At 67.0% G+C, this 27,892-nt stretch overlaps 3 protein-coding genes across 7 annotated transcripts in view; all 3 read right to left on the bottom strand.

The window, feature by feature from the left end:
* KMT2D (lysine methyltransferase 2D) overlaps positions 1 to 18,168 on the bottom strand; it is a 29,448-nt gene extending 11,280 nt beyond the window's left edge. For 2 of the 5 annotated variants that reach the window (XM_086870179.1, XM_086870180.1), the window contains exons 1-39: positions 18,058 to 18,168; positions 16,545 to 16,623; positions 16,347 to 16,473; positions 16,013 to 16,263; positions 15,835 to 15,932; positions 15,577 to 15,742; positions 15,312 to 15,477; positions 15,114 to 15,228; positions 14,881 to 15,035; positions 13,887 to 14,752; positions 13,497 to 13,631; positions 12,540 to 13,402; positions 12,210 to 12,323; positions 11,787 to 11,897; positions 11,582 to 11,686; positions 11,205 to 11,386; positions 10,964 to 11,128; positions 10,763 to 10,869; positions 10,631 to 10,672; positions 10,315 to 10,530; positions 10,085 to 10,228; positions 9,878 to 9,994; positions 9,222 to 9,346; positions 8,946 to 9,135; positions 8,455 to 8,529; positions 8,051 to 8,155; positions 7,754 to 7,927; positions 7,390 to 7,474; positions 7,034 to 7,278; positions 6,629 to 6,702; positions 6,501 to 6,551; positions 4,683 to 6,362; positions 4,347 to 4,520; positions 3,365 to 3,513; positions 1,086 to 3,157; positions 872 to 995; positions 691 to 778; positions 480 to 543; positions 135 to 367 (exon numbers count right to left, since the gene is read on the bottom strand). In XM_086870179.1, the coding sequence (XP_086726305.1) occupies positions 135 to 367; positions 480 to 543; positions 691 to 778; positions 872 to 995; positions 1,086 to 3,157; positions 3,365 to 3,513; positions 4,347 to 4,520; positions 4,683 to 6,362; positions 6,501 to 6,551; positions 6,629 to 6,702; positions 7,034 to 7,278; positions 7,390 to 7,474; positions 7,754 to 7,927; positions 8,051 to 8,155; positions 8,455 to 8,529; positions 8,946 to 9,135; positions 9,222 to 9,346; positions 9,878 to 9,994; positions 10,085 to 10,228; positions 10,315 to 10,530; positions 10,631 to 10,672; positions 10,763 to 10,869; positions 10,964 to 11,128; positions 11,205 to 11,386; positions 11,582 to 11,686; positions 11,787 to 11,897; positions 12,210 to 12,323; positions 12,540 to 13,402; positions 13,497 to 13,631; positions 13,887 to 14,752; positions 14,881 to 15,035; positions 15,114 to 15,228; positions 15,312 to 15,477; positions 15,577 to 15,742; positions 15,835 to 15,932; positions 16,013 to 16,263; positions 16,347 to 16,473; positions 16,545 to 16,593 (10,002 nt within the window). In that variant the 5' untranslated portion in view covers positions 16,594 to 16,623; positions 18,058 to 18,168. Of the gene's footprint in view, positions 1 to 134; positions 368 to 479; positions 544 to 690; positions 779 to 871; positions 996 to 1,085; positions 3,158 to 3,364; positions 3,514 to 4,346; positions 4,521 to 4,682; positions 6,363 to 6,500; positions 6,552 to 6,628; positions 6,703 to 7,033; positions 7,279 to 7,389; positions 7,475 to 7,753; positions 7,928 to 8,050; positions 8,156 to 8,454; positions 8,530 to 8,945; positions 9,136 to 9,221; positions 9,347 to 9,877; positions 9,995 to 10,084; positions 10,229 to 10,314; positions 10,531 to 10,630; positions 10,673 to 10,762; positions 10,870 to 10,963; positions 11,129 to 11,204; positions 11,387 to 11,581; positions 11,687 to 11,786; positions 11,898 to 12,209; positions 12,324 to 12,539; positions 13,403 to 13,496; positions 13,632 to 13,886; positions 14,753 to 14,880; positions 15,036 to 15,113; positions 15,229 to 15,311; positions 15,478 to 15,576; positions 15,743 to 15,834; positions 15,933 to 16,012; positions 16,264 to 16,346; positions 16,474 to 16,544; positions 16,624 to 17,911; positions 18,000 to 18,057 lie in introns of those variants that run through there. The other 3 variants (XM_086870181.1, XM_086870177.1, XM_086870178.1) reach the window with 3 other exon arrangements.
* Positions 18,169 to 19,495: 1,327 nt separating this feature from the next.
* On the bottom strand, positions 19,496 to 21,375 carry RHEBL1 (RHEB like 1). Its single transcript, XM_086870409.1, is given in 7 exon segments — positions 19,496 to 19,889; positions 20,033 to 20,105; positions 20,191 to 20,247; positions 20,308 to 20,375; positions 20,455 to 20,518; positions 20,582 to 20,723; positions 21,174 to 21,375. Coding segments are annotated over 7 exon segments (675 nt in total). The 3' UTR covers positions 19,496 to 19,820.
* Positions 21,376 to 22,159: 784 nt separating this feature from the next.
* Positions 22,160 to 27,182, bottom strand: DHH (desert hedgehog signaling molecule). Its single transcript, XM_086870328.1, has 3 exons — positions 25,973 to 27,182; positions 24,233 to 24,494; positions 22,160 to 23,644 (listed from the first exon to the last, which is right to left on the bottom strand). Exons 1-3 carry the CDS (start codon positions 26,282 to 26,284, stop codon positions 22,977 to 22,979), a joined length of 1,242 nt encoding a protein of 413 aa, XP_086726454.1. The 5' UTR covers positions 26,285 to 27,182; the 3' UTR covers positions 22,160 to 22,976.
* Positions 27,183 to 27,892: the final 710 nt, after the last annotated feature.

The following is a 27,892-nucleotide window of genomic DNA, read 5'->3' as shown; positions in this document are numbered from 1 at the left end:
GCACCGTTACTCTGAGGACAGCACGTTTGCACTGGGGATGGACAGTGTTAGCTGGGAATAGTGAGGCTGGCACTGGGAACGGTGACACATTAGCACTGGGGACATCCCCTTTGCACCCACATGCAGGGTCCTACCTGGTCCAGCTGCTTCTGGATCTTGCTCTGCTGCTCCGTCACCAGCTTCAGCTTCTCGGCGTCAGCCTCGGGGAACTCCCGCCCGGCTTTCTTGGCCGTGCGCTGCTTGGCACACAGCGCCTTGCGGGACTTGCGGTGCGCCCCAATCTGCTCCTCCAGCACCTTCAGCTGCATCTGCAGCAGCTGCTGCGTGTGGAACAGCCACTCCTCGTACTGCCGCTGGTCGGCCTCGTCTGTGGGATGGGGAGTGGGCTCAGATCAGTGGGGACCCCAGGTAAACAGAGACCCCAGGGGCAGGGTGACCCCTGTCCCGCACCACCCCGGCCCTGCCGTGTCACTACTCACTGATGACACCCTGTGCAAAGGTGGGTGGGTTGGGGCGAGCCTGGGTCGGGTCTGTGCTCCGTTCCTGGCAGAAAGGGGAGCGGTCAGGACATGTGCTGTGGATTTCTGTCCTCTCCCCACAGCCCCCACCCTCTCAGAGAGCCACAAACCCACCAGTTCTGGCCTGGCAGCCCCAAGAGACACCTGAAGGCCCTCTGGATACCCCACTCACCTGCCCGCTCCCTGCAAGTAAGTGGTTCTGCATCTCAGAGACAGCCGGGCCCCCCGAGAGCCGCTGGGCCAGCAGGGAAACCTGTTGCCTTTGGGGGACACACACAGAGATGGGGTGTGAGCCAGAGCCAAAGCTGCCTGCCAAACCAACCCTGTGCCACCCAGATCCCCCTGTCTGTTACCTGTTCATGCCTGGGGCCACCCCGATGCTGCCCTGCGCCATCACCTTCTTGATGCCCTTCAGCGCCACCATCTTGGCCTTGGCAATGGGGTCCATGATGTCCTCGGCCGCAAACTTGTCCAGGTCTGCTGGGACAGAGACCACAGCACGTTCAGCCCTCTGCCCCCCACCCAAAAGGGCTCTGTGCTCCCAGAACAATCACCCGCAGCCCCTACCTGTGTCCGGGAAGAAGCTGTTGGCCAACTGCTGCTGCATGACGAGCTGGGGGGGCTTCAGGCCCAGGGAGGGGGGCTGCACCCCGGCCATCGGCTTCTGCACCAGCACCTGCTGCTGGGTCTGCTGCGGCTGCCCCAGGGCCACCTGCACCCCGTGGGGGGATGACAGCACGTGGGGCTGCCCAGAGCCCATGCCCATGTGGGAGGCCAGAGCTGGGCCCTGCTGGGGTGCGTTGAGCCGGGGGGGCTGCGGTGGCAGCAGCGGTGGCCGGGCCACCAGCCCCAGCTGGAGGGGAGTCTGTGGGGTGCCCAGACGGGGTGGCTGCCCCTCGGGAGGCTGCCCAGATGCCCCTGTGTGCAGCATGGGGTGCCCTGGGGCTGGGAGGTGGGGGGTGCCACGGGGCAGGTGGGCCGACATCTGTTGCTTCTTCTGCAGCTCCTTCTTTTCATGCTCCAGGAGGTCCTCGATGAGCAGCGGCAGCTCGCTGGCCACCAACGAGCTCTCCATCTTGTCCAAGTCATCCGCCGGCGAGTGCCGGGCACTGCCCAGCCCCAAGGCTCCGCTGTCCAGCTCAAACTTCTCCAGCAAAGGGTTGCTCTGGCCACCCAGCTGGGCAGTTGCCAGCCCACGACCAGGGCCAGTGTAGGGGTCCTTCTCCAGCACGGGAACACCAGTGTGGCCACTGTTGGAGAACTGAGTCAGGCTGAGGCGAGTGGGGCCGGTGCTGGAGCTCAGGAGGGTCTGGCCAGGTTTGACGCTCAGCCCCAGGGAGGCAGAGATTTTATCTGTGCCCTGCAGTGCTTCTGACTTGACCGGCACCGGGAGGCGCTCGGGACCAGCGGCGGTGAACTGGCAGGGTGAGGTCTTCAGGCAGCCGTCCTCCAGCTTGGGTTTGACATCGGTGGGCAGTGAGCCGGCCTTCACCTCCACACCCTGTGCCTTGAAAGTCGGGTCGGGGGCCAGCACAGTGCCCGTGGGGCAGGCGGAGAGTCCCAAGCCCATCCCAGACACCAGTCCTTCCTTGGGCACCTCCTGATCCTCCGCAGATGGGGTCACATCTTTGCTGTCCCCAGGGTCAGAGAGCTTCAAGGCAGGCGCCGGTGGTTCTGTCTTGAGCTGGGCCTCACGTTCAGCCTTCTCGTTGGCCGACTCCACCAGGCGCAGGTGCTCGTTGAAGATGTCCTTCTTGTCACCTGTGTCCAGCTCGGGATCAGTGTAAGCCAGCAGGTCGAACTCATCGCCATTCAGCAGGTCATCAAGGTGGGGGTCTGCTGTCTCCAAACTGTCCAAGTTGTCCAAGTCATCGTCCCCTTTGGCCACATCTGGATCCAGGCTAAGGTTGGCCAAATCATCGTCATCTTCCAAGTCCTTGTGGGAGCCGAAGTCGTCATCCAAGTCAGGCTCCACGGGCACCTCGCAGGGCAGCCGTCCTCCCTCCAGGCCCAGGTGGCTCTTCCCTGGGGCCGGCGCAGGGTCCGGAGCGGGGCCATCCTTGGGAGCCTCAGGGCGGAGGGTGGCACCGGAGGACAGCGGGCGTGGGGGGATGTGCTGCTGCAGCTCCAGGGTGGGGGCCGGCAGCGGCGGTGCCGCCTTGGCGTGGGGCTGCTGGTGGCTGTTGCCCATCTCGGCTCCCTGCGGGGACGCGGGCGGCAGCGGTGCCGGAACCTTCTGGGATGGCAGCGCCTGCATGGGCATGACGGGAGTGCACAGGGCCTGGGGGGTGCCCTCCTCCCCAGGAAGGAAGAAGCGAGGCCGGGGTGCCTGGGGGACAAAGGGAGACCCCACGACCCCCCCAGGTCCCTTCTGCACGTTGTGTCTCAGCTCGATGAAAGGAGCGCCCAGGGCAGCTGGTGAGGGGGGCACGGCCTCGGCAGGGGTGGGCAGGCGAGTGCCCAGGCTGCCCATGGGGGTCCCGGCGGCCGGGGGGGCGAAGCGGGAGGTGACAGGGAGCCGCAGGGCTGCCACGGCTGCTTGTTGCTGCTGCTGCTGCCAGAGGTGCTGCTGCTGCTGCGGGGATGGCGATGGAAAGACCCCACGGGGGTAGAAGGCCTGGGGGGGCCCCACTGCCGCCCTGGAAGACACCGTGATGTTGGCACCAGCTTGGTACAGTGCACTACATCCCATCCCCCTCAGACTGCGCTGGGCACCCAAAAACCCAAAGCCATCCCCTCCCTCCAGAGCAATGCCCACAAGCTGGGGGTACCCCTGCTCCCAGGGCGGTATCTGCTGGCTCCCACCCGTGCCTGCTGAGCCCACCGCCCTGTCAGGGGGCACCCACCGCCCGCTGATGTCCAGCATGGCTGGCGTGGCCGCCGGCGGGGGCCGGGAGAGCCGCTCGTCCTGCGCAAACGCTGCCTGCACCATGACGGAGCCCGGCAGCTTCCCAGCGCCGGCTGCCGTGGCCAGAGTCCCGAGAAGAGCCTTGTCCTGGAAGAAGGAAGGTAAAGAGAGAGTCACCTCTCCATCACCTGCATTCCCCCATGCACACCGTGCCCTTCATCACCTACATCCCCATCACCCACATCCCCTGTGTGCACACCGTGCCCCTCCATCACCCACATCCCCATCACCCACATCCCCTGTGTGCACACCGTGCCCCTCCATCACCCATATCCCTCCATGCACACCGTGCCCCTCCATCACCCACATCCCCTCCATGCACACCGTGCCCCTCCATCACCCACATCCCTTCCCATGCACACCGTGCCCCCTCCATCACCCATATCCCCTCCATTACCCACATCCCCATCAGCTGCATCCCTTCCCATGCACACCATGTCCCCCCATCACCCAAATCCCCTCCCATGCACACCGTGTCCCTCCATCATCCACATCCCCTGTGTGCACACCGTGTCCCTCCATCACCCACATCCCTTCCCATGAACACTGTGTCCCTCCATCACCCACATCCCCATCACCCACATCCCTTCCCATGCACACCCTCCATCACCCACATCCCCTGTGTGCACACCGTGCCCCTCCATCACCCACATCCCCATCACCCACATCCCCCCATGCCCCTCCATCACCCACATCCCTTCCCATGCACACCATGCCTGTCCATCACACCCACCCCCTGTGTGCACACTGTGCCCCTCCATCACCCACATCCCCATCACCCACATCCCCCCATGCCCCTCCATCACCCACATCCCTTCCCATGCACGTCATGCCTGTCCATCACACCCACCCCCTGTGTGCACACTGTGCCCCTCCATCACCCACATCCCCCCATGCACACTGTGCCCCAGCTCTCCCACCTGTGCCGGCTGGTACGGGGCCATGCCCCGGCTCAGCTCGAAGCTCTGCCCGCCGCCCTCCGGGGCCCAGCCGGCTGGTGAGGAGGAGGCGGCGGCAGCCGCGCTCTCCTTTTCCTGCCGAAGGCTGTTCCGCTGGATCTGCTGGCGGATAAGCAGCTCCCGGAGCCGCTGACGCTGAGAAGAATTCAGTGTTAGAGCCGAGAGTGGCAACAAGACCAAAACCAGCAAAACAAACCACGTATGGAGCAGTCATCGATGCCTCCACAGTCCCAGTTTTTCCCTTTCATTCCCTCCCAAACCTGAATGGACACAGCCAGATCCTGGGAGAGACCTCACCTGCCGCTGCTTCTCCAGCTCCGACTGGCTCATGGTGCCGAGAGCCCCGTCCTGGCCACCAGGCAGCTCTGCCAGCTCCCGGTTTGGGGGTGCCGAGAGCCCCGCAGCCACCTCCTCCCTCTTGTCGGCCGTCAGTCCCAGCGCAGTGCGGGGCAGGAAGGTTCCAGAAGGGTCCTGCTGCTGTGGGGGGGCCGAGGGCTGCGGCGGCAGCACCGATGGGGGCCGCAGGGGCGAGAGGCTGTACGAGTCGGGGGCGGCAGTGCCAGGGCCCAGCGGGCTGCTGGCCTGGTGGAAGCTGGGGGACGAGGCGTAGGCCGAGCTCTGGGGCTTCCCAGAGCCGTAATGGCTGTTGATCCCATGGGGCTGGTGGGATGGGGAGCCCTTGAGCGGCTCCGACACGGCCGGGGGGAAGGTGAAGCGCATGGGGGGCTGGCTCCCCGGGAACACGCTGGCACCAGGCGAGCGGGCAAAGGGCGGCTGTGGCCCAGCCGGTGCCTTGGCATGGGGGTCACCTGCCGGGGCGCCCCCGAAACCTCCACCGGCCGCCCCCACCGACTTGAACCCCGGCTCCGGCATCTGTGGACGGGGGGGCTTGTGCAGGGGGGTGAAGGGGTCCCGGGACTGCGGCCGGGAGGGCGGCTGGGAGTAGGGATCCGGGGATTGGAAGCGAGGGGTGACGGGGGACTGGCAGAAGGCTTCGTTGGAAAGAGGGCGGGGGGTCAGAGGGGACTGGGAGCTGGATTGGGACTGGGGGCTGGCGGGGATGCGGGAGAAGGGTTCGGAGGGCAGGGAGCGGGGCGGGAGGGCGCAGCAGGCCTCCGAGGGCTGCAGCCGGGGTGTCAGCGGGGGCTGTGAGTAGGGGTCCAGGTAGGGTGACTGACGGTAGAGATCAGGGTGACCAGGGGGCGAGGGGGCCAGGGGATGGGGGTCGGGGGGCCGGTGCCCCAGCCCTGGGCTCTGCGGCTCTACCTGAGAGACCCGTGGGGTCATGGGGGCTTTGAAGACGTCAGCCGCCTTCAGCTCCGCAGCCGAGAGGTGCGGGGCACCTGGGGAGTCCCCGTAGCCCATGGCAGAAGCGTAGCCGGGCGAGCAGACCCCCAGGCTTCCCCCATCCTCCTTCTTCACCTCCAGACCCTTCTTCTGCTCCCCAAAAGGCAGGGGAGAGAGCAAGGCCTCAGGGGGCCGAGCCCCAGGACTCCCTGGCACTGAGAGGTTGTCCAAGGAGGGGCACCGGGGCTTCAGGAAGGGGTCAGGGGTGCCAGGCTGGTGCCGGGGGGTGCCAGGTGGGGTGGGATGGAAGTCAGGGGGTGCACGGGGGGCTGTGAGGGGCTGGGGCTGGCCAGGGAAGGGCTGGAAGGCAGCACCCGACGTGGGGCTCTGGCCCAGGGGCGAGGGGAAGCGGGGCTCCAGCGCGTAGGCAGGGGCCGCGCCGTAGGGATCGTGCGAAGGCACTTGGGCAGGGGACTGGGGCGGGAGCTTGAGGAAGAGCTCGCTGGGAGACTCCGGTCCCCCTCCGGCACCCGCTGGGGGCTTCAGGAAGCCCTCGCCGGTGGCGGGGGGGCTGCTGATGTAGACGGGCTGTGCCCCTGGAGGCACCGGGATCCGCAGGTGCAGCGAGGGCCTCTCAGGCTTGCGCAGTCCCTCCCCTTTGGTCTGCTTGTTGATCTGGCTCTCGGCCTGCTGCAGAGAGAGCCAGGCCGTGAGTGCTGTGGGAGCCCTCCTGCTCTCCCCGTGGCTTGGGCACAGGCTGGGATGGGCACACCATGTCCCCCCAGGGCTGGGCCGGGGCCGCCGGGCACCTCCCCGCGCCTGACGTACCTTCTGCACCTTGTTGATGCGATGAGCCGCCCGGTTATCTTTGGCCTTTTGCTAACAAAGACACGAAGCCAGCTGACTTGCAGCCCCCGGCGCCCCGGCCCCCACCCCACTGACCTCCCGGCACTCACCAAATATGGGGCTTTGTCCGTGGCAGGGACTTTCCTCCAGAGCTTCATGATCTGTTTGCAGCGGCTCGACCAGTCTGGGAGTCCAGTACGAGCAGATAAAGGGGAGAAAAGCAACATTAGCCCGGACCTGACGAGCCCACTCATACCCTTGGTGGGTCCCCCCCATGTGAAGGGACAGTCGTGTCCCCAGAAGATAAAGAGCTGAGATCCCCTGCTCACTGTAGAGAACACCTCAGTACCAGAACAGCCGGGATCTCCCCCAAAAAAGGGACCAGGGCACTCCACCCTGGGCAATTATGGGTGTCAACAGCCATGTTCTTGTCCCATACAACAAAGATGGGACCCTCCACCCATACCCCCAGCCCTCACCCCAAGGGGGCAGCTGCAGCCCCCCCAGAGCCCTACCTGGATAATCCTGCTTGAGGTTGGGGAAGTTCATGTTGGCGTAGAGGACAGGGGAGATGGTGGAGAGCTCACCCAGCTCCTCATCCTTCTCCCAGCGCTGCAAACTGCGCTGGTTGTAGGACAGCCCATCGCCCTCGCCCTCTGTCGTGGGTGTTGTGGGGGTCGAGGGGGTGGTGGCGGCCGAGCTGCTGGCCCAGGGGCTCTCGGGCTCGCAGTGGTCTGGGCTGAAGAAGCCACTCCGCTCCCTGAGTGGAAAGGAGCGTCACAGATTGTTAGGTTGTTGAGGGAAGAGTGGGTCCCACAACACCCTGCAGTTCAATTCCTCCAAGGAGGGGACCCCCAGCTCCTCCAAGTACCTGTTATCAAGGAATGGCGACTGGCAGACCCCCGAGTACGAGTCCAAGGAGACGGATCCGGAGAGCGAGCCCAGGGAAACGCTCCCTGTGAGGGAAAGGAGAAGGGCTGCAGGGAAAGCAAAGCTGGGGCACAAGCCTGCACCTGCCCCAGGGGGTCAAACAACAGCACCCCCCAACAGCACAACCCCCAAAATGCTTCTCATGTTCACCCCTGGAGCAACAGGGAAAACCCAGCAGCCTGGGCTCTTCGATACCACAGGCAGCACTGCTCTCCAAGCAGATCGGCCCTATGTTTGGCTTCCCTGGGGCTTCATCACACTCCAGGAACCTCCTGGATGACGGGGGCTCTGCCAGTTCCACCCACCCTGCCCCGAGAGCTGGAGGTCTCCTTGCAGGAATGGCCGCTGTGCTCGGCTGGGGTCCTGCCCGGCCTCCATCCCCGCGGCCACGCAGTTGAGGGGCTGCTCCCCACGCTCCGCTGAACCCAGCACATCCTTGAAAAGCTGCTGCACATCTTTGCTCTCCATCTTGGGCAGCTCTGCAGGGGCAAAAGCAGGAGCTGGGTGCAAACACCACATGGATGGGAAGCGGAGAAACCTCGGGGTCACGGTCCTGGGAGCACCATTGCTTTGGCAGAAGAGGGGGCGCAGGGTGGTCTCACCTTCCGTGGGGATCTTGTCGAGGTCGGAGCTTAGCGCTCCCTCGCCCGGGGTGGCTGGTTTCTCAGTGTCCCCGCGGTCTGGGGAATCCTTCGGCTCGTCGGGCCCTGTGAGGAAGAATCAGGAAGTGCCCTCAGGGTTGGGGACCCCCACGGGGCAGCCCCCATCACCCAACAAGGGACAGGAGGCCCTCAGTCCTCCAGGGACGCCGCGCCACGCGGGGGCGCTCTAGGCGCCACTCTATGGTCACCGGTATCACGGGACTGACAGGGCAGGGAACCATAGAGTTCAGCCCTGCCTAGAGCGCACCCCTCAACCATAGAGTTCCGTCCCTTGGGTTGTGGGCGCCCTATGGCCCGTGGAGGACTCGGCTGTTGGGGGTCCCATAGGGGTCCCCGGGCCTCACCCAGGTCCTCGCCCTTCGCGTCGTCCTTGCCATCGTCATCGGGAGCGGCGGCGCTGCCGTCAGTGCTGTCATCCCCTGCACGGTACCCCAGGACTCGGTGAGCAGGGTCAGAACCCGCCGCCCCCCAGAGCCCTCCTCCTCCCCTCAATGGCAATGGGAGCCCCCACAGGCCTCGGCATTCTCCAGCGAGCCTCGCTGTCCGCAGCAGCTGCCCACAATGGGAGTCCCCCAGCAATCCTCAATATCCCCCAAAACCCCCAGCAACCTCAGGGACCTTGAACATCCCCTCAGCCACCTCCAGCTACCCTGGGAACCCCAAAAACTTCCAACAAACACAGGGACCCGCAACAACCCCAGGGACAACCCCCAACAAGCCCAGGGGTCCCCCAGCCAAGTCCAGGGACCTCCAACCACATTAGGGACCCACAACCCCCCACTAACCCCCAAAAACCCCACCCTGGACAGCAGCCAGGTTTGGATTGCAGACTCACCTCGGGGATGGGTGGGGGTCTCCCTCCTGTCCGGGGTACTCCCCTGCAGTGCCCCAGCGAGGTTGAGGTCCCCCTTGGGCCTTGGGGCACCCTGGCCCAAGGAGGGGCGGGCAGCCCCGTCCCCCACCCCGCCTGCTGCCAGCAGCGCCTTCCGGCTCAGATCCATCAGTGCTTTCCCAAAAAACGCCTCCTGGAACGGGGTGAGGGGGAGGGTTCTGTCAGCATTGGGGGGTCCCCACATCCATCCCCCTCCCCAGCCCTCCCCATCCATCCCACCTGCAGGTACGGGGGGAACATGTCCTCCAACTTGCTCTTCTTCCGTCCCCGACGCTTTTTCTTCTCATCCCCCTCTCCTGAGCCTGGATCCAGGCCAGCCTCGGCTGGGACATCAGCTGGAGCCCCTGCAACAGCCCCCCAGGAATGAACACCCACCCCCCAAAAAGGGTCTGGGGCTGTTCCTGTACCGCCAGAACAGCACTGTGGGGTGCAACCTGAGGGCCCCTCCACATCCCTGGGGGTGAGACCGGAATGGGAAATGAAGAAAATGAATGGTGCTGAGAAGGAAAACAAGAGGAAGGAAGGAAGGACTCCAGGAAAGAAAGAAGGAAGGAAGAGGGGGAAAAGAGGGGAAAGAAAAGGGGGAAAGAAAAGGGGGAAAGAAAAGGGGGAAAGAAAAGGGGGAAAGAAAAGGGGGAAAGAAAAGGGGGAAAGAAAAGGGGGAAAGAAAAGGGGGAAAGAAAAGGGGGAAAGAAAAGGGGGAAAGAAAAGGGGGAAAGAAAAGGGGGAAAGAAAAGGGGGAAAGAAAAGGGGGAAAGAAAAGGGGGAAAGAAAAGGGGGAAAGAAAAGGGGAAAAGAAAAGGGGAAAAGAAAAGGGGAAAAGAAAAGGGGAAAAGGGGGGAAAAAGGGGGGAAAGGAGAGGCACTGGGCCCTACCATCCTCAGGGTGTCCCTCGGTGCTCAGCCCCTCGCGCCCCACGTCCGGCAGCACTGCTGAGACCTTCTTGAGCCGCGTGTGGGACTTGCGCTGCCTCACCATGAACCCGCCGATGCCTGGAGGGGCAGGGAAGGAGAGGGGATCACAGTGAGGCCTGAGGGGTCACAGAAGAGCCCAGAAGGGTTCAGGACCTGTGGGACACTCACCAGGCCGGTATGGTTTGCGCTTCCTCTTCTTGCACTCTTCAGGGTCCTCCAGCCCCTTCCCTGAGTCCCCATCAGCTCCAACATCACGGTCGGGGCTGGCCGGAGCCTCGAGCTTGATCTCACACTCCATGTGCTCCACACCCACTGCAAAGGCGAGCGCACGTTACTGGGGTCCCCTGACACCCCCACACTGCACCCACACCCCCAGCTCTCCCACCAGGAACACCCACCCTCGGCTTTCAGCAGCTCTTCGGTGTCCAGGTCACCATCCTTCTTGTCCTCAGGGCCCAGGGGGTCACCCCCCTCCAGTCCTCCGTCCCCGTTGAGGGTGCCCGGGCGGCCCTTGCGCTGCCGCCGCTTGTGCAGGGGTGACAGGGTCAGGTTGCGCAGCACGGCCATCCCCGTCTCCGTCAGCCACACGCCCTCGAAGCGGAAATACTGGGGCTCTGAGGGGACAAACACCAGCAGTGGGGACAAACTTGGTGCGTGGCCAAAAGAGAGCACAGCCCTGGGAACCCCACGGCCCTGGCACAGCCCCGCACATACCTGGATCCTTGGCTTTGATCATCTCTGCGGATGGCGCGGGCACTGTGGCAGGAAAGCAGAGGGGCAGGTGAGTCTTCACACCTTTCAAATGCCCCCAGATCCCCCAGAACTCCCCCTGCCCCGTGAGCTCACCGGGTTTGACCACATAGGGCTGGCAGGCGCTGCAATCAAAGCCTTCATCCGCAGCCTGCTCCACCTCCTCCTCAGTGAAGAGGCTGTCGCACGCGGCGTGCAACCACCTGCAGGCAGCGGTGGGGAGAACCTATCACACACCACAGCCTCCCCTGGGTGACCCCAAACTGAAGCCCCTCAAGCCCAGGGCACGGTGCTCACCGATCGCAGTGCCGGCACTGGATGAGCAGGTCGTCCTCCACGTACTTCTCGCGGCAGAAGGGGCAGACGACGAGGCTGGCGCAGGGCGCACAGTGGGTGTAGTTGTTCTGCCACTCGCAGTGGAAGCCAGGGGATGCAGCCCCGCACTGCACACAGCACACGCACCTGCAGAGAGGGGGCCCGAGGGGTCAGCGCCAGCACCGAGCTCCCTCCGGGGCTCCCCTCGTGTCCCCCCACGCACCACTTGCACTTCCAGCCGCCCTTGGGCACGGTCTGCAGCGGCGGGTCCAGGCAGTAGGTGTGGTAGCTGATGTCGCAGTCGTCGCAGAGCAGCAGGCGCGAGGGGTCGGAGGCTTTGCCGCACACCTCGCACACGATGCACTCCACGCAGCGCCAGCCCTTCAGCAGCATCACCTTGGTGATCTGGGGATGTGGGAGCCCCGTGAGCCCTGGGCATGGCCACGGGGTCCCCAGGCTTGGTGTGGCTTTGGGGGACACCCCAGGGCTTGGCACAGACACGCTGGTGCACAACAAACATGCCAGGCATGACCTCGTGTGTCCCTGGGGGGCACAGCACAGTCCTGGAGTGGGGCCAGGCGTCCTGGGCCCCCTCCTCACCTTGCTGTTGACACAGTAGGGGTGGTAGCACTGGGAGCACTGGGAGCAGGCGAGGAGGTGCCCCTCGGCCCCACGCCCGAAGCTGCCGCACACCACGCACATGTCCTGGGGGAAGAGGTCGTGAGTGAGGAGACAGGGGCTGGCAGAGGACAGACAGAATCTGTCCCACCCTGTCCATCTGTCCATCCTGCCATGCCCTGGTTACCTGCATGAGCACAAACTTGTCAGTGTTGGAGAAGAGGACAACCGTGTTCTGCATTGTGTCATCATCGTCCTCGTCCTCCTCCTTGCTGGGCGAGCTCTCCACGTCAGCGAGCTGAGGACAGAGCGGGAGGCTCAGCACTGAGGACACCCTCTCTGTGCAGTCTGGGGGGCACCAGGAACACACAGGGGCAGCAGAAACCTTCCCCAGGGGGAAGCTCTGTACCTGCCCTATGCTTTGGTGGTGAAGCCCCCGACACAGCAAAGGCCCAGGCAGTTCCACCTCCCATGAGACCCCAATCCACCCCACACTAAGGGCTCTTAAGTCTTTCCAAGGGAGGGATGATGGGGAAGGGGATGGGGGAGACTCTCAGCCTAACAGCTCAAGGATGCCCCAGACCCCACCTCTGCCCCAGCCCAGCCTTACTGCTAAGGTGTCAACAGATGAGGTGGTCGACTTCAGGCGTGCACGGCCCCGGCCTCGGCCCCCGTGGGACCCACCTCGGGGGCGCCTCCGCCCAGGGAAGCTGCTGCTGCGACCCTGTGGCCAAGGGGAGAGGGGAGTTACAGCACCAGGGGGCCCAGAGGGACCCCCATGCCAGGGCAGCAGAGGGGCACTGCCCCCAGCCCAGCCCAGCACACGCTCAGCCCTCGCCTGCTTGCTGCAAGGGCAGCCCAGGGAGGGGATGTGGCCCCAGCAGGGTGCTCAAAATAATAAGTCCCCCCAAAACTGGGGTGAGGGGGGGTCCCTCTGTACCTGCTTGACACGGGAGCGCCCCGGGGAGCTGCGGCGCCGGCTCTTGTCCCCATCACCCTTGGCTGCTGGCTCGAAGAGCAGCGAGTCATCAGTCTCAGCACCCAGCGGCAGCGAGCCGGTGTCCTCCTTCTGCAGGCTGGCGTCAGCCGAGGCCGGGCCCAGCTCAGGGGACAGCGACCCCCCGCCCTCAGGGTCTGGGGACCCCAGCAGCGGCTCCGAGCCGGGGAAGCTGCTGCTCGTGTCCCCCTGGCTCAGGTTGGAGATCTCGTTGAGGATGTCGGGCCGTGGGCGCAGCGCGGGGGGCTCGGGGCACCCCTCGTCCCCGTGCCCCAGCAGCTTCTCGCCGGTAGTGCACACCTCCATGGGGGTCTCAGGGCCCAGCTCCTCCTGTTCTAGGAGCAGGGGGGACCCCGAAGGAGACCCCTTGACTTCAGGGTCCCCCCCAGCTTGGCCTTCTTCCAGGGCATCCTCCTCGCTGAGTGGCGGGGAGCTTCCACTGGTACCCTCCCTCTCCAGCCTCGGTGCCTCTTCTTCCTCCTCTTCCTCCTCCTCAGGCAGGCCCGGGAAGGGCCCCAGCTCGGGGGCTGGGCTGCCGTGGGGGGCATCTCCAGGGGGGCTGGCTGGGGACTCCCCCTCACCACCGGCCATCTCCATCTCCTCATCCTCGGGTGGCTTGGCGGGGGCCAGGGTGACAGCCGGGGAGCCCAGGGGTGGCGGCGGGGAGCCAGGGGGGTCGGTGTCCATGGCGGTGCCAGGGCTGCCAGGGGGCTCAGGCAAGGCTGGGGTGGGGGGCTCGAGCACCTCGTCCTCCTTGGCATCAGGGGAGGGTGCTGGGGTCCGTGCAGGTGAGATGGCACGGAGAGCTGGGGGTAGAGAGGGGAGAAGAGTGACATCACAGTCCCCCCCAGAGACACCCACAACCCCCCAATCCCAACCCTGGTGTTTCTCCAGACCCACCTGGGGGAGCTGAGGGTGGGGGTGTCATCTCAGGGGGCAGCGAGGGCTCTGGCTCCAGCTCCATCTCCTCCTCAGGGAGCACCTCTGGAGCCAGGGCTGGTGCTTCCTCTGCCACTGTCACCTCGGGGAGGAGACCTGGGGGATGGGGATGGGGTGAGGGGGTGTATGAGGGTCCCCTCCACTCCCCCGTGCCACCGAGCCTGGGATGAGAGGCAAGACTCGCCCTCCAAGCTCCCCACATACCCCAAAACAGGGCACCAGCACAGGAAAAGAGCAGGAATATGGGGATCAGACAAAGCCAGTGCTGAGACAAGCCCCTGCTGCAGAACCCCCACACCCACTGGAGACAAAAAGCAGGAGAAAGAGGACAGTGCAAAGCGCCCAAATTACCTGGTGGTTTCAGGTCCTCCTCGGGGGGCAGCTCGCTGAGGACCGGCTCTTCAGGGGGCAACTCAACAAGGGGGGGCTCTTCAGGGCTCAGCTTGTCAGGGAGCAGAACTTCAGGAGGAGGAGGCTCCTTGGGGAGCAGCTCGTCGGGGGGTGGCTCATCGGGGGGCAGCTCCTCGGGGGGCAGCTCCTCGAGGGGCAGCTCATCGGGGGGCAGCTCCTCAAGGGGTGCTTCATCAAGGGGCAGCTCGTCGAGGGGAGGTTTGGGGGGCGACCCATTGGGGGGCAGCTCATCAGGGGGTGATTTGTCAATGAGCACTACTTCGGGGGGCAGATCATGGGGGGGTGACTTTTCAAACACTGGTTTCTCGGGGGGCAGCTCAGCAAGGGCAGGGATGTCAAGGGGCAGTTCACTGTGGGGTGGTTCACTGGGGGGCAACTCCTCGGGGGAGGGTCTGTCAGGGGGCAGCTCAGCAAGGGATGGTGTCTGGAGGGGCAGCTCCTCAGAGGGAGGCTCCTCGGGGGGCAGCATGAGAGGAGGGGGCTCCTCGGGGGGCTGCACATCAGGAGGCTGAATGTCAGAGGGCTGCGTGTCGGGGGGCGGCTGATCGAGGGGAAGTTCATCAGAGGGCAGTTCTTCGGGGGGTTCCTCCTCACTGGGGGGCACCTCCACAGAGGCCAGCTCGACAGGAGGAGACTCAGCATCGCCTGGGGGAGCCTCCTTGGGGTCTGGGGGTGCCTCTTTGGGGTCTGGGGGTGCCTCTTTGGGGTCCACGAGGGGCTGCGTCTCCTCATCACCCCCCACAGGCTCCAGCTCAGGCGGGGGCACGGGCGCATCCGTCGGCTCACTGGGGACGGGGGACTCTGACCTGGGATGGGGGAACCTGGGTGAGGGGGCAGCACTCAGGCCACCCCATCCCCAGGGCTGTGGGACACATCCTCCCAGCCACAAAGGGCCTGACCCCCTCTCCAAACCAGCACCCCCATCCCCACTCACATCTGGGCGGGCGGGTCAGGCTGTGGTGAGTGTTCTGGCGCCGTGGGGACATCGGCCGTGGCACGGCCTCGCTGGCAGTCCCCGCACACCGTGGACCCCGGTGTGGAGTCGAGCCCGGCGGGGTGCCGGCCGCAGTCTGAGCAGACCCAGCAGTTCTGGGGGGAAGCAGAGATGTGTCAGGGGGCGCAGTGGGGGACAGGCACCCCACACCCCTGAGTGAGAGCGGGACATACCTTGCACTTCCAGGAGCCGGTGGGGGGGCCCTGGGTGGCTGGCTCCATGCAGGAGAGGTGGTAGCCCTTGTCACACGCCTCGCACACCAGCAGGGCACAGTCCTGGCCAGGCTGCCTGTGAGGTGCAGGGGCAAGTGAGGGTTGGGACCCTTCCCTGGGAGCATATCCCCCCTCCCCACCGCGGGGCTGGGGGCTCACCTGCAGGTTTGGCACACTTTGCACTCAGGGCACTGCCAGCCTGAGCGCTTGCGAGGCGTCAAGGAGATGTCCAGGCAGGCCCCGTGGAAGTGCCGCCCACAGCTGGTGCAGAACACCAAGTCCCGCAGGTCGCCCGGCCCATCGCACACCGAGCACCGCGCGTCCTCTGTCAGCCGCGAGAGAAGGGGGTCAGGGCCACCTCCACCTGCTCTACCCCGCCAGGGGGGTCCCAGCACCCCGGGGTGGTGTCCCCAGCCCCACGCACCCATGTCCACGGCCTCAGCCACGTGCTCGGGGCAGAGCAGCCGCAGGGTCTTCATGGACTGGAAGCAGCCGCTGGCGGCGGCGCAGGGGAAGTGGTAGAGGCGGGAGCAGCCGGTGGCCGCCCGGCACGGGATGGTGGCCCCCGCCCGCCCGCAGCGTTCACATTTCTGAGGGCAGAGGAGTCCGGGGGGTCAGCGCCGCTGCAGGGGAGCAGAACCAAGCCCCTGCCATCCCCCCGGACCCCTCGGGATCTGCTCACCTGTGAGATCCCTGAGAAAACAGCTCTGGCCACACTGCCCACCTCGGGCCCTGCACCAGTCGCCCAGGCCGCACACCAGTGGTGCACCCAGCAGTGCCCTGTGGGGAGGGGACGTCAGGGACAGCCTGGGGACACCAAGGCAGTAGGATGGGGACCCCCGAGCTGTGCCCACACTCACCTGTCGGCTCGAAGAGCTGCGCTGGAGTCACCCCCTCGGAGAAGCCAATCTGTGCCAGGCCATCACCCGCCAGCTCTGGCTCTGGGGGGAGCTGGTTGGGCCCTGGGGGAGGCTGGCTGGGCCCATCAGGGGGCTCGTGGCCCACCAGCCGCTCGGGCCAGTCGGGCACCGGCTCAAAGCGCTGCAGCTCCCGCTGCCCGTGTAGGCTCCAGTCCCCACAGTTGCAGAGGGCACAGCGGCGGCCCAGCGGGCTGGGAGAGGCCGATGGAGAATGTCAGGGATATTCAGGACCCCCCAATAGCTCCACACCGCCCCCGAGTCCTCCCACCCTCACCTGCCAGCCTCGGGAGGTTCCTCCATGCCCACGCTCTCCAGCTCTGGCCCCGCAGAGGCTCCTTCAGGGGGTTTCAGGGGGTCCCCCTCGGCGCTGCCCATCTCCTCCGAGGCCATGACCCCATCGGCTGCGGGGACAGGGGGTGTCACCACCACAGGGGAAACAGGGACAGCTGCCCAAAGTCCTGCCCTGGCTCACCTGGCGCGGCTGCGTCCTTCTCCTCGCTGGGCACCTTCTGTTCATCCATCCTGCCTCCGGCGTTCCTGGGGGGCCACAGCTGTAGGGGGGACATCTGTCAGCACCAGGGATGATGACACCTCCCCTGGCACCCCTGCAGCCCCCCGTGACCCTCTACCCAAGGCACAGGGCAGCATCTTCCCATCGTTCTCCCCAAGGCAATTTGCAGACTCTGGGGCTGGGAATGTCCCCCAGGAGCAGGGGGTGTCTCCCTGACCCCTGGGGGTCCAGGAGACCCCCCCTGGCCTCCCCCATCACCCTCCATCCCCCAGGTCCTCCCCAAGTCCAGGCAGAGACACCCTAACTTATCTGGGGCAACCAAACCCCCAAGTGACCTCGATTAAAGCGTTGGGGAAGGCAGATCAGTGACCCGGCTCTACCCCACACTGACAACCCAGGGAGTCACCAAGACCCCTGAGAATTCCTCAGGACCCTCCCAGGAGCTCACAACAAATCTGGGACCCCCCAGCGCCTCCCACGTGTGGGATCTTCGCGGGGAATTTGGGGTACAGCAGAAAACGGGGTCCCCACCACCAGCACCTGGCTGTGCCCCTATTTCCTCAGGCCCAGCAGCAATCCTGCACAGCACAGGGGGTCCCGGGATAGGTACAGGGGGAAGATTCACCCCAAAACACCACGCACAAACCGGGGGGAGCCATGCCCTGATCTGCAGCCACCCCCTCCCACCGCTGCCTCACACGCACCCCAAAAACCCGAGGGGGCTCCGGCACAACGGGGGCAGCGGAGGGGACCCCAAAGCTGCCCACGAGCCACGCACGGGGTGAGGGGGGAGATCTGGAGGGGTCCCGGGGCACGGGGGTCCCCCGACGCACAGTCCCGGGCAGCAGGGAGGGGGAGACGCTCTGGGGCAGCGCCAGCCCCCCAAAAACCCGAGACGGCGCGGGGAGGGCGGGGGAGCCCCCGGTGGGGTCCCGGCGGCGGGGCACGAGCGCCGTGTCCCACCCAGCAGCACCCCCCGCCGGTTCCCGGTGGGCCCGGGGGTATTCGGGCCCTCCCGGGAAAGGCTCCGGGGCCGGCGGGAGGCCCGGCCCGCGCCCCCGGCTGGGCCGAACCACCACGCGGGGACACCCCCCCACACACACCCTCCCCGGTGCGCCCGGGCCACGCTTCCCCCGCTCCCCGGTGCAACCGGGGGGTCGAGCCGGCCAGGCCCCGATCCCCGGCCCACCGCGGCCTACGCTGGCACCGGCACCGGGCCCCGAGCGACGGGCCCGGCCGTACCTGCGCCGCAGCTGCCCGGGCCCCACGGTTACCGGGCACAAAGGCGTGGGAGCCGCGCTTTGGGCTCGTCCCCGGTCAGGCCTTACCGGGAGCGGCGGCACGGCGGAGGCGGCGCGGCCCGAGCCCGCACGACCACGGGGCCGCTCCTTCCGGGGCCGCCGGGGCCCTTCCCGCCCGCGCGGGCCCCCCGGCGGGGCCGTTTGCACCCCCGCGCCCCCCGCCCGGTGCTCACCCCCGCGGCCGCCCTACGCCGACGGGCCTCGGGGCGCGGGGCGTTCGGTGCTCCCCGGCGCGGCCATTTCCAGAGGAAAGTAGGTCCCGCCGCCCGCCCCCGCCCCGCCCCGCCCGCCCCGCCGGGGCCGCCGCCGCGTTGGGTCCTAGGGGGGAGCCGCGGACCGGGGGGCGCCGCCGCTCCCGCACTACTTTGGGCGGCGGGGGCTGCGGGCGGAGGGAGACGGTGCGCGGCGGGCGGGCGCTGCGGCCGCGGGGGGAGTGCGGGGGGTGTGACGGCGCGCGCGCGGCCGCAGCGCACGCTGCCGGGCGGGGCGGGGGGGGAGATCCCTCCGCCGCGCTTAACCCCGGCGGCGCCGGGGCGGGAGCGCACGTGGGCACCGAGGGGGCGGGGCCGGCGGCGCGAGGCTCCACCCCCTCCCGGGACCGGCACCGGGGCGGCCCCGAAGGTGGACGGAGGGAGCCTTCCGGGATTGCGATAGCCACGGGATTAGAGGAAGGGAGGGTGGGCTCCGGGATGGGGTTCCCTGAGCAGCCGGCGGGAGCGGGACTGCCCGCTGTGCCCCAGACCGGTGTCTCCGTTATCAGCATCTCTGCCCGGTCCCAGGGTTCCCCGTAGCATCCGCCGGGACCGGTCCCGGTGTATCCGGAAGAGCTGCTGTGTCCGCTGCCGCTGTCCCTGGAGTAGCTGCTGTACCGGTCGTGGAATCCCCGGTAGCAGCCGCCATGCCCGGTCCTGGGGTCTCCGGTAGCAGCCGCCGAGGCCGGTCCTAGTCCCCGTTCACGGCCACCGCGTGCTGCTGATGGGCCACGGTGCTGCCCGGTTCCGGTATCCCCGGAGCAGCTGGTCCTGCGCGGTCACCGCGAGCCGCACGCACACCCCTCGACCCCGTGGAGCTCAGACCCTGCGGGGTACACGGGACCGGTCCCCCCGTGTGGGGTCACAGCAACCCCTCGGACCCTGAAGAACCCCCCGGGACCCCCCAGCCCCGGGGAGGAGTAGGGGGGGGGGAGTCAGACCCCCAGACCCCGAGATCTGGGAGGGCTGTTGAGGGGGTTCAGCCCCCCTGAGCCCCTGGGCTGCACTACCCTGGCCCCAGCACCCCAATAGCCCACCTCACACACCCCCCCCAGCAGCTCCTGCTCCTCTTTACCACCATAATTGAGCAATTAGCAATAATTAGTCCAACTGGGTGGAGATAAGCCACAAGGGGAACCGCAGCCAGAGCCCCCCCCCATGCTCACAGAGTGGGAACTGAAGTTTTCAGGGAGAGAATGGAGGGGACAGGGCTGAAGAAGCCCCCAAGGGTCCCAGTGAGGCCCTGGGGTGCTCAGCCCCACAGCACAGCCAGAGCTGGAGGGACCCCCATGCTGGGCTGTTGGAGGGAGCCTCACATGCTGCCTCCCCCCAGCAAGGAACAGCCCCCCCAGTGCAGGGGTTTACAGACAAAACAAAGTTTAATTGTTTCAGCCCCGACTCCCACGGGTCCAGCCCAGCCGGACTGCGGCCCCGCGCTGGGAACAACACCCACATTGAGCCCTGGCTGCCAGAGCAGGAATGGCCCCGACCTGTCCTTGTGCATGCTGGGGACAGCAGGGATGAGCTGGGGGGCTCCCGGCTGGGACAGAGCCCCCAGCCCCCTGTGAGCCCCACAGCCTGTGCAAAATGAGGGGTTCCAAACCACAGCAGGACCATGTGGCTTCCCCAAAGCCTGGGGAAGGGTCTGATGCATCCAGGGATCCTGCCCCATCCCAGGGATCACATCAGGCAGCAGCTGTGGATCTGCCGGAGGAATTGTCCATTCGGTCAACCTCAATGAGCTTCATGAAGATCTCCCATGGGGTCCTGGTTTAGTTTGGCAGAGAACTTCTAAATGGTGGTCCCAGGACATGTGGTCACCTGAGGACGAGGGGACATCAGTGGCAGCACATTGGGAACCCCGTTCCCAGCCCCAGGTGGGTTCTGTCCCCCAGACCTGGCTCTCCTTGGCTGAGGACTCGAGGAAAATGGCTCCCAATGACTCCGCCAGCTTCTTCCCTTCATCTGTCCTCACTGCCCAGCTGAGGACACAGCAGAGCAGAGGACAGGCAGGATGTGCCACTGGGACACACACACATGTGGGACCCCTAGAACCCCCCTTCCCCCTGCAGGGCCAGGTCTGCCTTGCTCCCCACCAGCACCACGGGCATGCTGCAGGCACGGGGGGATCAGGGCCCAGACCACCCTTGGCCACCCCTCCCCAGGAGGGACAGCACCTATCGGGTCTTCCCCCGGCTCTTGTACAGCTTTTTGTGGAGGGTTGTGACCGCCTGGAAGCTGTGGGGACAAGGGGACATCCAGGCACTTCTTCCCCCTGTCCTGGGTGATTCATCCCCAGGTCTCAGGAGCATCTCAGCTCCTCAAGGATGTCACCAAGTAAACCAGGACGTGGCCATGGATGTCAGTGATGCAGGATGGTGTTCTCATGCTGGGGAGGAGAGGGGACAAAGGCAGTAACAGGGGTGGCTCACAAGACCCCCCAAACTGCCCCAGCATTACCTGCCCAGCCATGTCCACCAGCTGCAGCTGGAACTCATCCTTGCCCACCACCACCACCTTGGTGTAGGCGGCAAGGGTGGCACCAGGTATGGGGGGCTGCCTGGGACCCCCGAATCCTCCCCTCAAGGCTCAGACCCACTTCCACCTCATTCCAAGGGCACCTCAGCCCCCAGCACCTAAGAATTGGTGGGTCAGGGAGGTTTTACCTGCGTGGAAGGAAATGACACGGCTGGGTGGTCCCAGCACCACCCCGGGGCAGGGGACGGAGCCGGACGGAGAGACACGAACCCCTTCCCGGGGGGGCTCCAGAGGACACGGCTCCGTGGAGGCTGCCCAGGCTGAACACGGCCCTAGACCCCATCCTGGGGTGGGGACCCACCGTGCTGAGCCCCTCCGGTGCACCCGCCGTCCCCGCTAATCCCCACGGGAGCAGCCCCGCTCCCACGCACCCCCGGGCAGAGACCCCCGGAGGGCAGGCCCGCCCTCCGCAGAGAGCATCGCCCCTCTCCGGAGCGCAGGACGCCCCCAGGCCGAGTTCCCCCGCGGTGCCCCACGGCGCGGTAACCGGGGATGGGAACCTTGCGGGATGGGAACCGGAGCGGCGGCGCGGGCGGGCGCGGCAAACGGCGCAATAAACGTGCCGGGGGGCGGGGCCGCCGCCACTACACCGGCGGCCGCACGTGACCACAACACCGCCCTCCTTCTCCCATTGGCTGGGCCGGGAGAGGGGGCGGGGCTAGGGCCGCGCAGGCGCCTTGGCCGGAGGGGCTCTCCATTCATGAAAACGGAGGGAAGGGCCGTGGCCACGTGGTGGTCGCGCCTCTGAGCGTGAATGGAGGGGGGAGGAGTGTCCTGGTCCTGACCCCCTCCCCCACCGTGCTTCCCCAACCTGTCCCGGCCCGGAGACACCCGAGACACCCGAGAACACTCACACCCACCTCCTGCTCCCCGAGACCCCCACCGCAGCCTCCCCCAGCACTAGGACCCTCAGGCCCCCAGGGATATTTTAGGATGCCTGACCCCTGTCCCAGGGATCCCCGGCCTGTCGCGATGTCCAACTCAAGCCTCAGGGACCCCCAGCCTGGAAATACCCCAATTTTCTACATTGCCCAACTCCAGCCCCAGGGACCCACACCCCTCTGGGGATACCCCAGCCCCTGAGGGCTGCATTGCTATTCCCCTCACCAGAAGCTGAGTCATCAGCTTGTCTCCATCTGGACAAAATTTGGAGGGAAAAGTGAGATTTTTGCCCATCTGAGGTCCAGAAAGGCCAGGGAGAACTGGGCTCCCTACTCCAGCACCAGGAACCCTCAGAGGCCCAGGATGTCAAACCCCCAAGGATACCCCAGACCCCTGCAATGCCCTACCCAGTTCCAAGACACTCCAGGTGGATACTCCAGCTGCTCGGGATGCCTGACCCCCACCCCAGTGACCCCCAGACCCTGGGATACTCCAGCTCCTCAAGATGCCCAGCCCCAGGGACCCCCAGCCCCCTCAGATGGTCAATTCCAGCCCCTCCAGACTCCTCAGCCCAGCCTCACACATCCCCCACTCCCAGCCACAGTTTCAATAGGGCCATATTTCTTTATTTTCCCAAACAATTAAATAGTAGTATTTCTTTTGGTTTTTTAAACAGAAGTGGTTAAAAGCAGGCTGCCCTCTGCCCCGTGGGGTGAGCCTCACTGCTGGGACAGGCAGGCATGGGGGACATTTATATTACCATTTATAAATAGAAAAATAAAACTCTCAAGCAGGGTGGGTTAGCGGTTAGCGTAGTTAGAGTTGGACCTGGCACAGGGTGCCCGTGCCCACAGCAGACACCCGGTGCCCACGGCAGACAGCCGGTGCCCACAGCAGACACCCGGTGCCCACGGCAGACACCCGGTGCCCATGGCAGACACCCCATCCAGCCACCCTGTGGTGCAGGGACAGGGACACTGTGGGTGACAGGGACAGACCCAGAGCAGGGGGAAGGGCAGGAATTGCTGCCAAGTGCTTGGTGTTGGGGTGTTTTTGGCATCCTCCCAGCTGGATTTGGCCCCAGGACAGGGTCTGGTGGTGCCGGGATGTGGCTTGACAGGCGCCAACCCCGGCCCCAGTGCAGTGGTTAATAAAGCAATAAATACCAGGAGAGCATTTGGGGGTCCAGGTGTGAGGACCCAGCTGCGGGGGGCTCTGGGACACAGCACAGGGCTGAGCCAGGTCCCTGGGCCACCCCGTGACACTCCAGCACCCCAGGGCAGTGCTGAGCCCCAACCTCCCCCCAGCAAGGGGGTGCCCCTGTCCCTCCTCCCCAGGTCCGAGGGGTGCCCAGGGCTGGATCTCCCCGTTTCCAGTGTGCGGCATCTCCTGCCACGTGCTAACTGGGGGGGCAGGAACCCCTACACCTGCAGGGTCTCCTGGCCCAGCACACCCCCAGCCAGGCGGTAGAGCAGGCGGGAGTACCAGTGCATGCCCACCTCTGGCACCGTCCCATTGCCCAGCTCGGGGTGGGCCGGCAGCAGCGAGAGGAGCCCGTGGAACAGGCGGAGGGGGGCAAAAGCCCGGTGGGCCCAGCGGTGGCTCTCCAGGACGGCATAGCAGGATGCCAGCACCCCATTGACCAGCAAGGTGCCGTGGGAGGTGAGAGGGGCAAAGACCCCCACGCCGTCCTCCCGAGAGACCCTCAGCACCCTCGTGGGGCGCAGCCCCTGCCCGCCAGCCCCGTGGGCCAGCACGGCGTCACCCGGGCGCACGCGGCGAGCGAAGATGGGCAGGAAGGCGGCGGAGCCGTTGGCCGCCCCGCGGGCCGCGAATACCAGGTGGGACGGGGTGAGGAGCAGCCGGTGCGCTGGGCTGGCCGTCTCGATGGCCACGAAGGAGGCGCGTTGGCCCAGGTCCCGGTCGAGGAAGAGCAGCACCTCAGTGGGCACCAGGCGCCCGCCTGGCTCGGCGCCCAGCACCCAGTCACCCTGGCGCAGCTCAGCCAGGCCCCGGCGCTCGCCGCTCTCCAGCGTCACGGTGGCGTGGCCGGGAAAGCAGCCACCGGTGCGGATGGCCAGCGAGTTATCTGGGAGGATGGAGAAAGTTATCGGTGTCCCCACCAGCCACCTCCACCGGGCCACCACCTCCAGAGGGGAAACGGCAACCCCAGACCCCCAAACCACCCCCGGAACAAAGCGGGTATTTTCCAAAGCTCCCCCAGTTCCTGCATGCAGCTCCTGAATGCTGCAGGGCCCCTTTGTCCACCCTGCACTGATGCCCTTTGTTCCGGCCTGGAACGGTGACATTTTATGGCCATTTTCACTTTCTGTCAATTGTCATTTCTGGACTGGATGGGAATTGCTGGCTGGAGCAACTGCAGGGCTGGGGCCTGCAGGGCTGGGCCTGCATTACTATTCCCCTCACCAGGAGCTGAACCACAAGGTTGTCTCCATCTGGCCAAAATTTGGAGGGGAAAGTGAGGCTTTTGCCTGTTGGGGAGCCAGGTAGGGTGGGGGGAGCTGGGCTGGGGCCAGACACCAACCAGAGCAATAATCCCACATGGATCCAGGATATCAAGGGGCTGCAGGGGCTGCAGGGGCTGCAAGGCCGTGGGCTGGGATGATTATGGGGATGGCAGCCCCCTGCCCCGGTGGCAGCCCCTTCTGTGTGGTACCTGCTTTGACAGAGACATGGATGTGCGCCTTGGACTCATAGTAGACCCAGTCGAAGCCGGCCTCCACGGCCAGGCGTGCCAGCATGCCGTACTTGTGGCGGTCGCGGTCGGACGTGGTGATATCCAGCGCCCGGCCCTCGTAGTGCAGAGAGTCGGGGAGGTGATGCCCGTCCTCATCCCAGCCCTCTGTCACCCGCAGCTTCACCCCCGGCCACATGTTCATCACCGCGATGGCCAGCGAGTTCACACGCTCCTTGCAGCGCTGTGGGGACACGCCAGCACCGGGGTCACCCTCTCCACCACACACAGGGACCCCACAGGAACAGACAGACAGACAGACACCAGGCCTGTGAAGGGCTTTGAGCCCCAAAGGAGCTGCTGTGGGGGCAGAATTGGTGCCCCCCAGGGTGCAGAGAGGATCACGGCCGAGCTGCCCCCCTGCCTGGATGCAGGTTGAACGTTAACGTGCCCCGGGGTCCCGTGGTGGAGCTGCTCCACGTGCAGCCGGGCAGAACAGGCAGGGGACCGGGACGGGCACCGGGACGGTGTCACCTTCCCCGCAGCCACGGCAGTGACTGATTAACCTGATGGGGAGGCTGTGAAGCAGAGCTGGGGGGGAAGCTGACCCTGAAGCAGCCCCGAGTCTGGGCTGATGGGGAGAGCCGGGCGTCCCAGGCAGCTCCGGGTCCCTCTCCCCATCATCAGCAGCATCGCCATGGGGTGCAGGGGTCGGAGCTGTCCCCCCACAGTCACTGAGGTCACAGCGTCCCTCAGTGCCCCAGTGCCCCCCTGTTCCCCGCTCAACAAAGCTGTTCCCGGGAGCGCGGGGCCGCGGGGGCGGGAGTGCGGGGCGCGGGCCCGGGGCAGCCGTGCCGGGGGGGGCGGCAGCGGCGGGGGGGCAGGAATGCGCTCGGCCCGGCCCGGCCCGGCCCGGCCACAATAGGCGCTTTCCAGCCCGGAGCTGACCTCAGGCCCCGGGAATGCCGCCGCGGCCACAAAAGGCCCTTTCAGCTACCCGCACCCCGGGCAGGCTTCGCGCCCGCGGCCCCGCCGGGCCCCGCCGCCCCGGCCCCGCCGCCTCCGCCGTCCCGGCTCGCGGGAGCTGCCGGCGCCGCCTGGACCACTTGCAGCATCCCCCGTCGCCATGGCGACCGCGGGGCCGCCCCTCGCCATGGCAACCGTGAGCATCCCGACGGGAGCGCGGCGCGTCCCGGGCTCCCGTAGCCCCGGGTTCCCCCCGAGGAGAGGGGTACCAGGGCCTCCCCCTCCCCGCTGACCTTGGGGCCGGGGCGCGGCGGCGCAGGGGGAGTGGAGCCGCCGGTACCGCGTGCCCCCGGTGCCATCCCGTTAATCCCCGGCGGTCCCGAATGCACAACGCGACGGGACCGCCTCGTCCCGGGGCTTTGGCGCTGCCAAGGGCCGTGGAAGGGAGCAGGGGACCGGGGTGAGGCACAGCGCGGCCCCGGCAGGGACCCTGCACCCCGGGAGGCTCCGTGATCCCGAGGAGGCTCGGTGCCACTCGGGGGGATCCGTGAGCCCCGGGATGATCGGGGCGCCCTGGAGAGGATCGGTGGCGGCCAGGAACGCTCCGTGAGCCCCTGAGAGGGTCGGTGCCGACTTAGAAAGGTCCATGAGCTCTGTCGAGGATCTCTGTGATCCCACCCGTCCCCCCACCACCCCCGCGCCCCCGCGCCCCCCGAGAGCGAGGCCGGACCGGGCCGGGCCGGGCGCAGCCCCCACCTCGGTCATGAGCCGGTCCGCCCCCGTGTTCTCCTCGTCCTTGAAGATGATGTCGGGGTTGTAGTTGGGCACCAGGTCCCTGAAGCGCTCCGAGCCCCGCAGCACTTTGCCCTCCGCCTTCCCGCTCGCCCCCAGCGTCTGCTCGGGCACGTTGGGCACGAACTGCTTGTAGAGCAGAGGCGAAAGCTGCCGCCGCCCCAGCCGCCGCCGACCCACCGGACCCCGACCCGGGCCGCAGCCCAGCACCGGCGCGGCCAGCAGGCAGGCGGCGAGCCCGAGCAGGACGAGGGCGAGCGGCCTCCACCGGGGCATCCCGCCCGCCGGGCTCCGCTGCCTCCGCGGGTCCCGCTCAGTCACCGGGGGCACGGGCGGCTGGGGCGGGCATGGTCCCGGTGTGGCGGCCCCGGGGCTTTTAGATGGTCGCGGTGCCAGGGGCGGGTCGGCGCCGTTTCCTTCTCACACCCACGGTCCCGTCCTTGCTGCGGGATCCGCGGCAGCTCGGGACGACTGACCGCCCCCCCGTACCCCCCCGCCGGTGCCGCCACCCACTCGGAGCGCCGCCGGTTGCGCGCCCACGGTATCGGCTCCCCCCGCCCGGAGCTGCACCCCGCTCCGGGGGAGCCCCCGACCCAGCCCGAGCCTCAGGGAAAGCCCTCGCGGAGCTGCGTCCCAGCACCGGGCACCGGCACCCGGCTCCGGGCACTGCCCTGGCACTGGACACCGGGCTCCTGAGGCTGCCCCAGGACCGGCACCGGGATCTTACCCCGAGCTTGCTCCCCCTTCCCGTCTAAATCCCGCACTCTGATGCCGCCTCCTCTCCGCGGTCCCCGCAGTGCGCTCCGGTACCGGAACCCCCCGTTATCCCATCCGAACGCAGCGATTCTGGTCCTGGGAGCTCTCCTGTCACCGCCTGTTGGGATCGGGGACCCCCCTCTCCCAGTCCCCGTTCTTCTCTTCCCGCTGTCCCTCGCACCGAGGACCCTCGTTATTCTAAGGCTGTGCCGCCGGAATCCGCACCTGCTCCGTCCCCTTGGCACAGCCCCGCTCCCGGGACCCGCTCCCTGGCACTACCCCGGTCCCCTCTGTTCGGTCCGACCCACGGTCCCGGTCCCCGTTCCTGGCCCAGCCCCCGGTACCGGCTGCCTTGGGTGCTGGTCGGCACCGTGCGCCCGCCCTCAGCCGCCCCGGCCGGGCTGCCCCCACCGCGGCCGCTCGGCTTCGGCGCTGGGCAGCCCCGCCGGGCCCCGCCTCGGACCCGGCCCCCGGGAGCGGCGGCAGCGGCGGCCACATCCCCCGGGGCCGCCCCCGCCGGGCTGCCCTGCCCCGGGACCGGGGCACCCCCGGAGCGGCAGCGGCCTCCGCCAGGGATCCAGGTACCGCCGGGGATGGGGCCGGGCTGCTCCGGGACGGGCACCAGGCTCCAACAGGGACATGGGCGCCTCCAGGAGCACCCCCGGGACCGGGACCGGGACCGGGACCGTGCCCCCCGACGCAGCTCCTGGCGGAGCCCCCAAGGGTCCCGCGGGCCCCGGCGAGGGCAGGAGGCAGCAGCGGGGTAGTGAAGGGTTGGAAGAGGGTCGGGGGGGGGTCTCGCCCCCCCTCAGCTTCCCCGCAGCTCCGGTGCCAGCCCGGGGTGACTGGGAGGAGAGCAGGTCGCGGGGAAATCGCGGGCACCGATGGCCTCATTTCCTGCAATATAAACCAGGTTTCCTGTGCTTCCTGCTCGGCCCCAGCCCGGGGGGCGAGGGGGGGCCAGGGCCCCCCATCCCCGCTTTGGGGGGGCGGGGGGCGGCCTGGCTCGGCCCCAGCCGGGGCAGGATGGGTGGGGGGCCGGTTCCCGGGGCAGTTTCCGTTCCAGTCGCACGACCCTCCATCCCAGGAGGTGAAGCCTCTGCTTTGCTCCTCACTTGGGGGAGCTCA

This window comes from Cyanistes caeruleus, chromosome 32 (assembly GCF_971803275.1).
Source record: "Cyanistes caeruleus chromosome 32, bCyaCae1.hap1.1, whole genome shotgun sequence".
Taxonomy (NCBI): Eukaryota; Metazoa; Chordata; class Aves; order Passeriformes; family Paridae; genus Cyanistes; species Cyanistes caeruleus.
The sequence above is the reverse complement of the archived record's forward strand: the minus strand, read 5'-3'. Positions and strand labels throughout refer to the sequence as shown.

What these genes read in the sequence shown, in the direction of transcription:
- DHH (XM_086870328.1), bottom strand. Translation starts at nt 26,284, where the DNA reads ATGCCCCGGTGGAGGCCGCTCGCCCTCGTCCTGCTCGGGCTCGCCGCC. An exon ending in CGGACCGGCTCATGACCGAG is followed by an intron (nt 24,495 to 25,972) that starts GTGGGGGCTGCG and finishes GTGTCCCCACAG; the next exon opens with CGCTGCAAGGAGCGTGTGAA. An exon ending in CCATGTCTCTGTCAAAGCAG is followed by an intron (nt 23,645 to 24,232) that starts GTACCACACAGA and finishes CCATCCTCCCAG; the next exon opens with ATAACTCGCTGGCCATCCGC.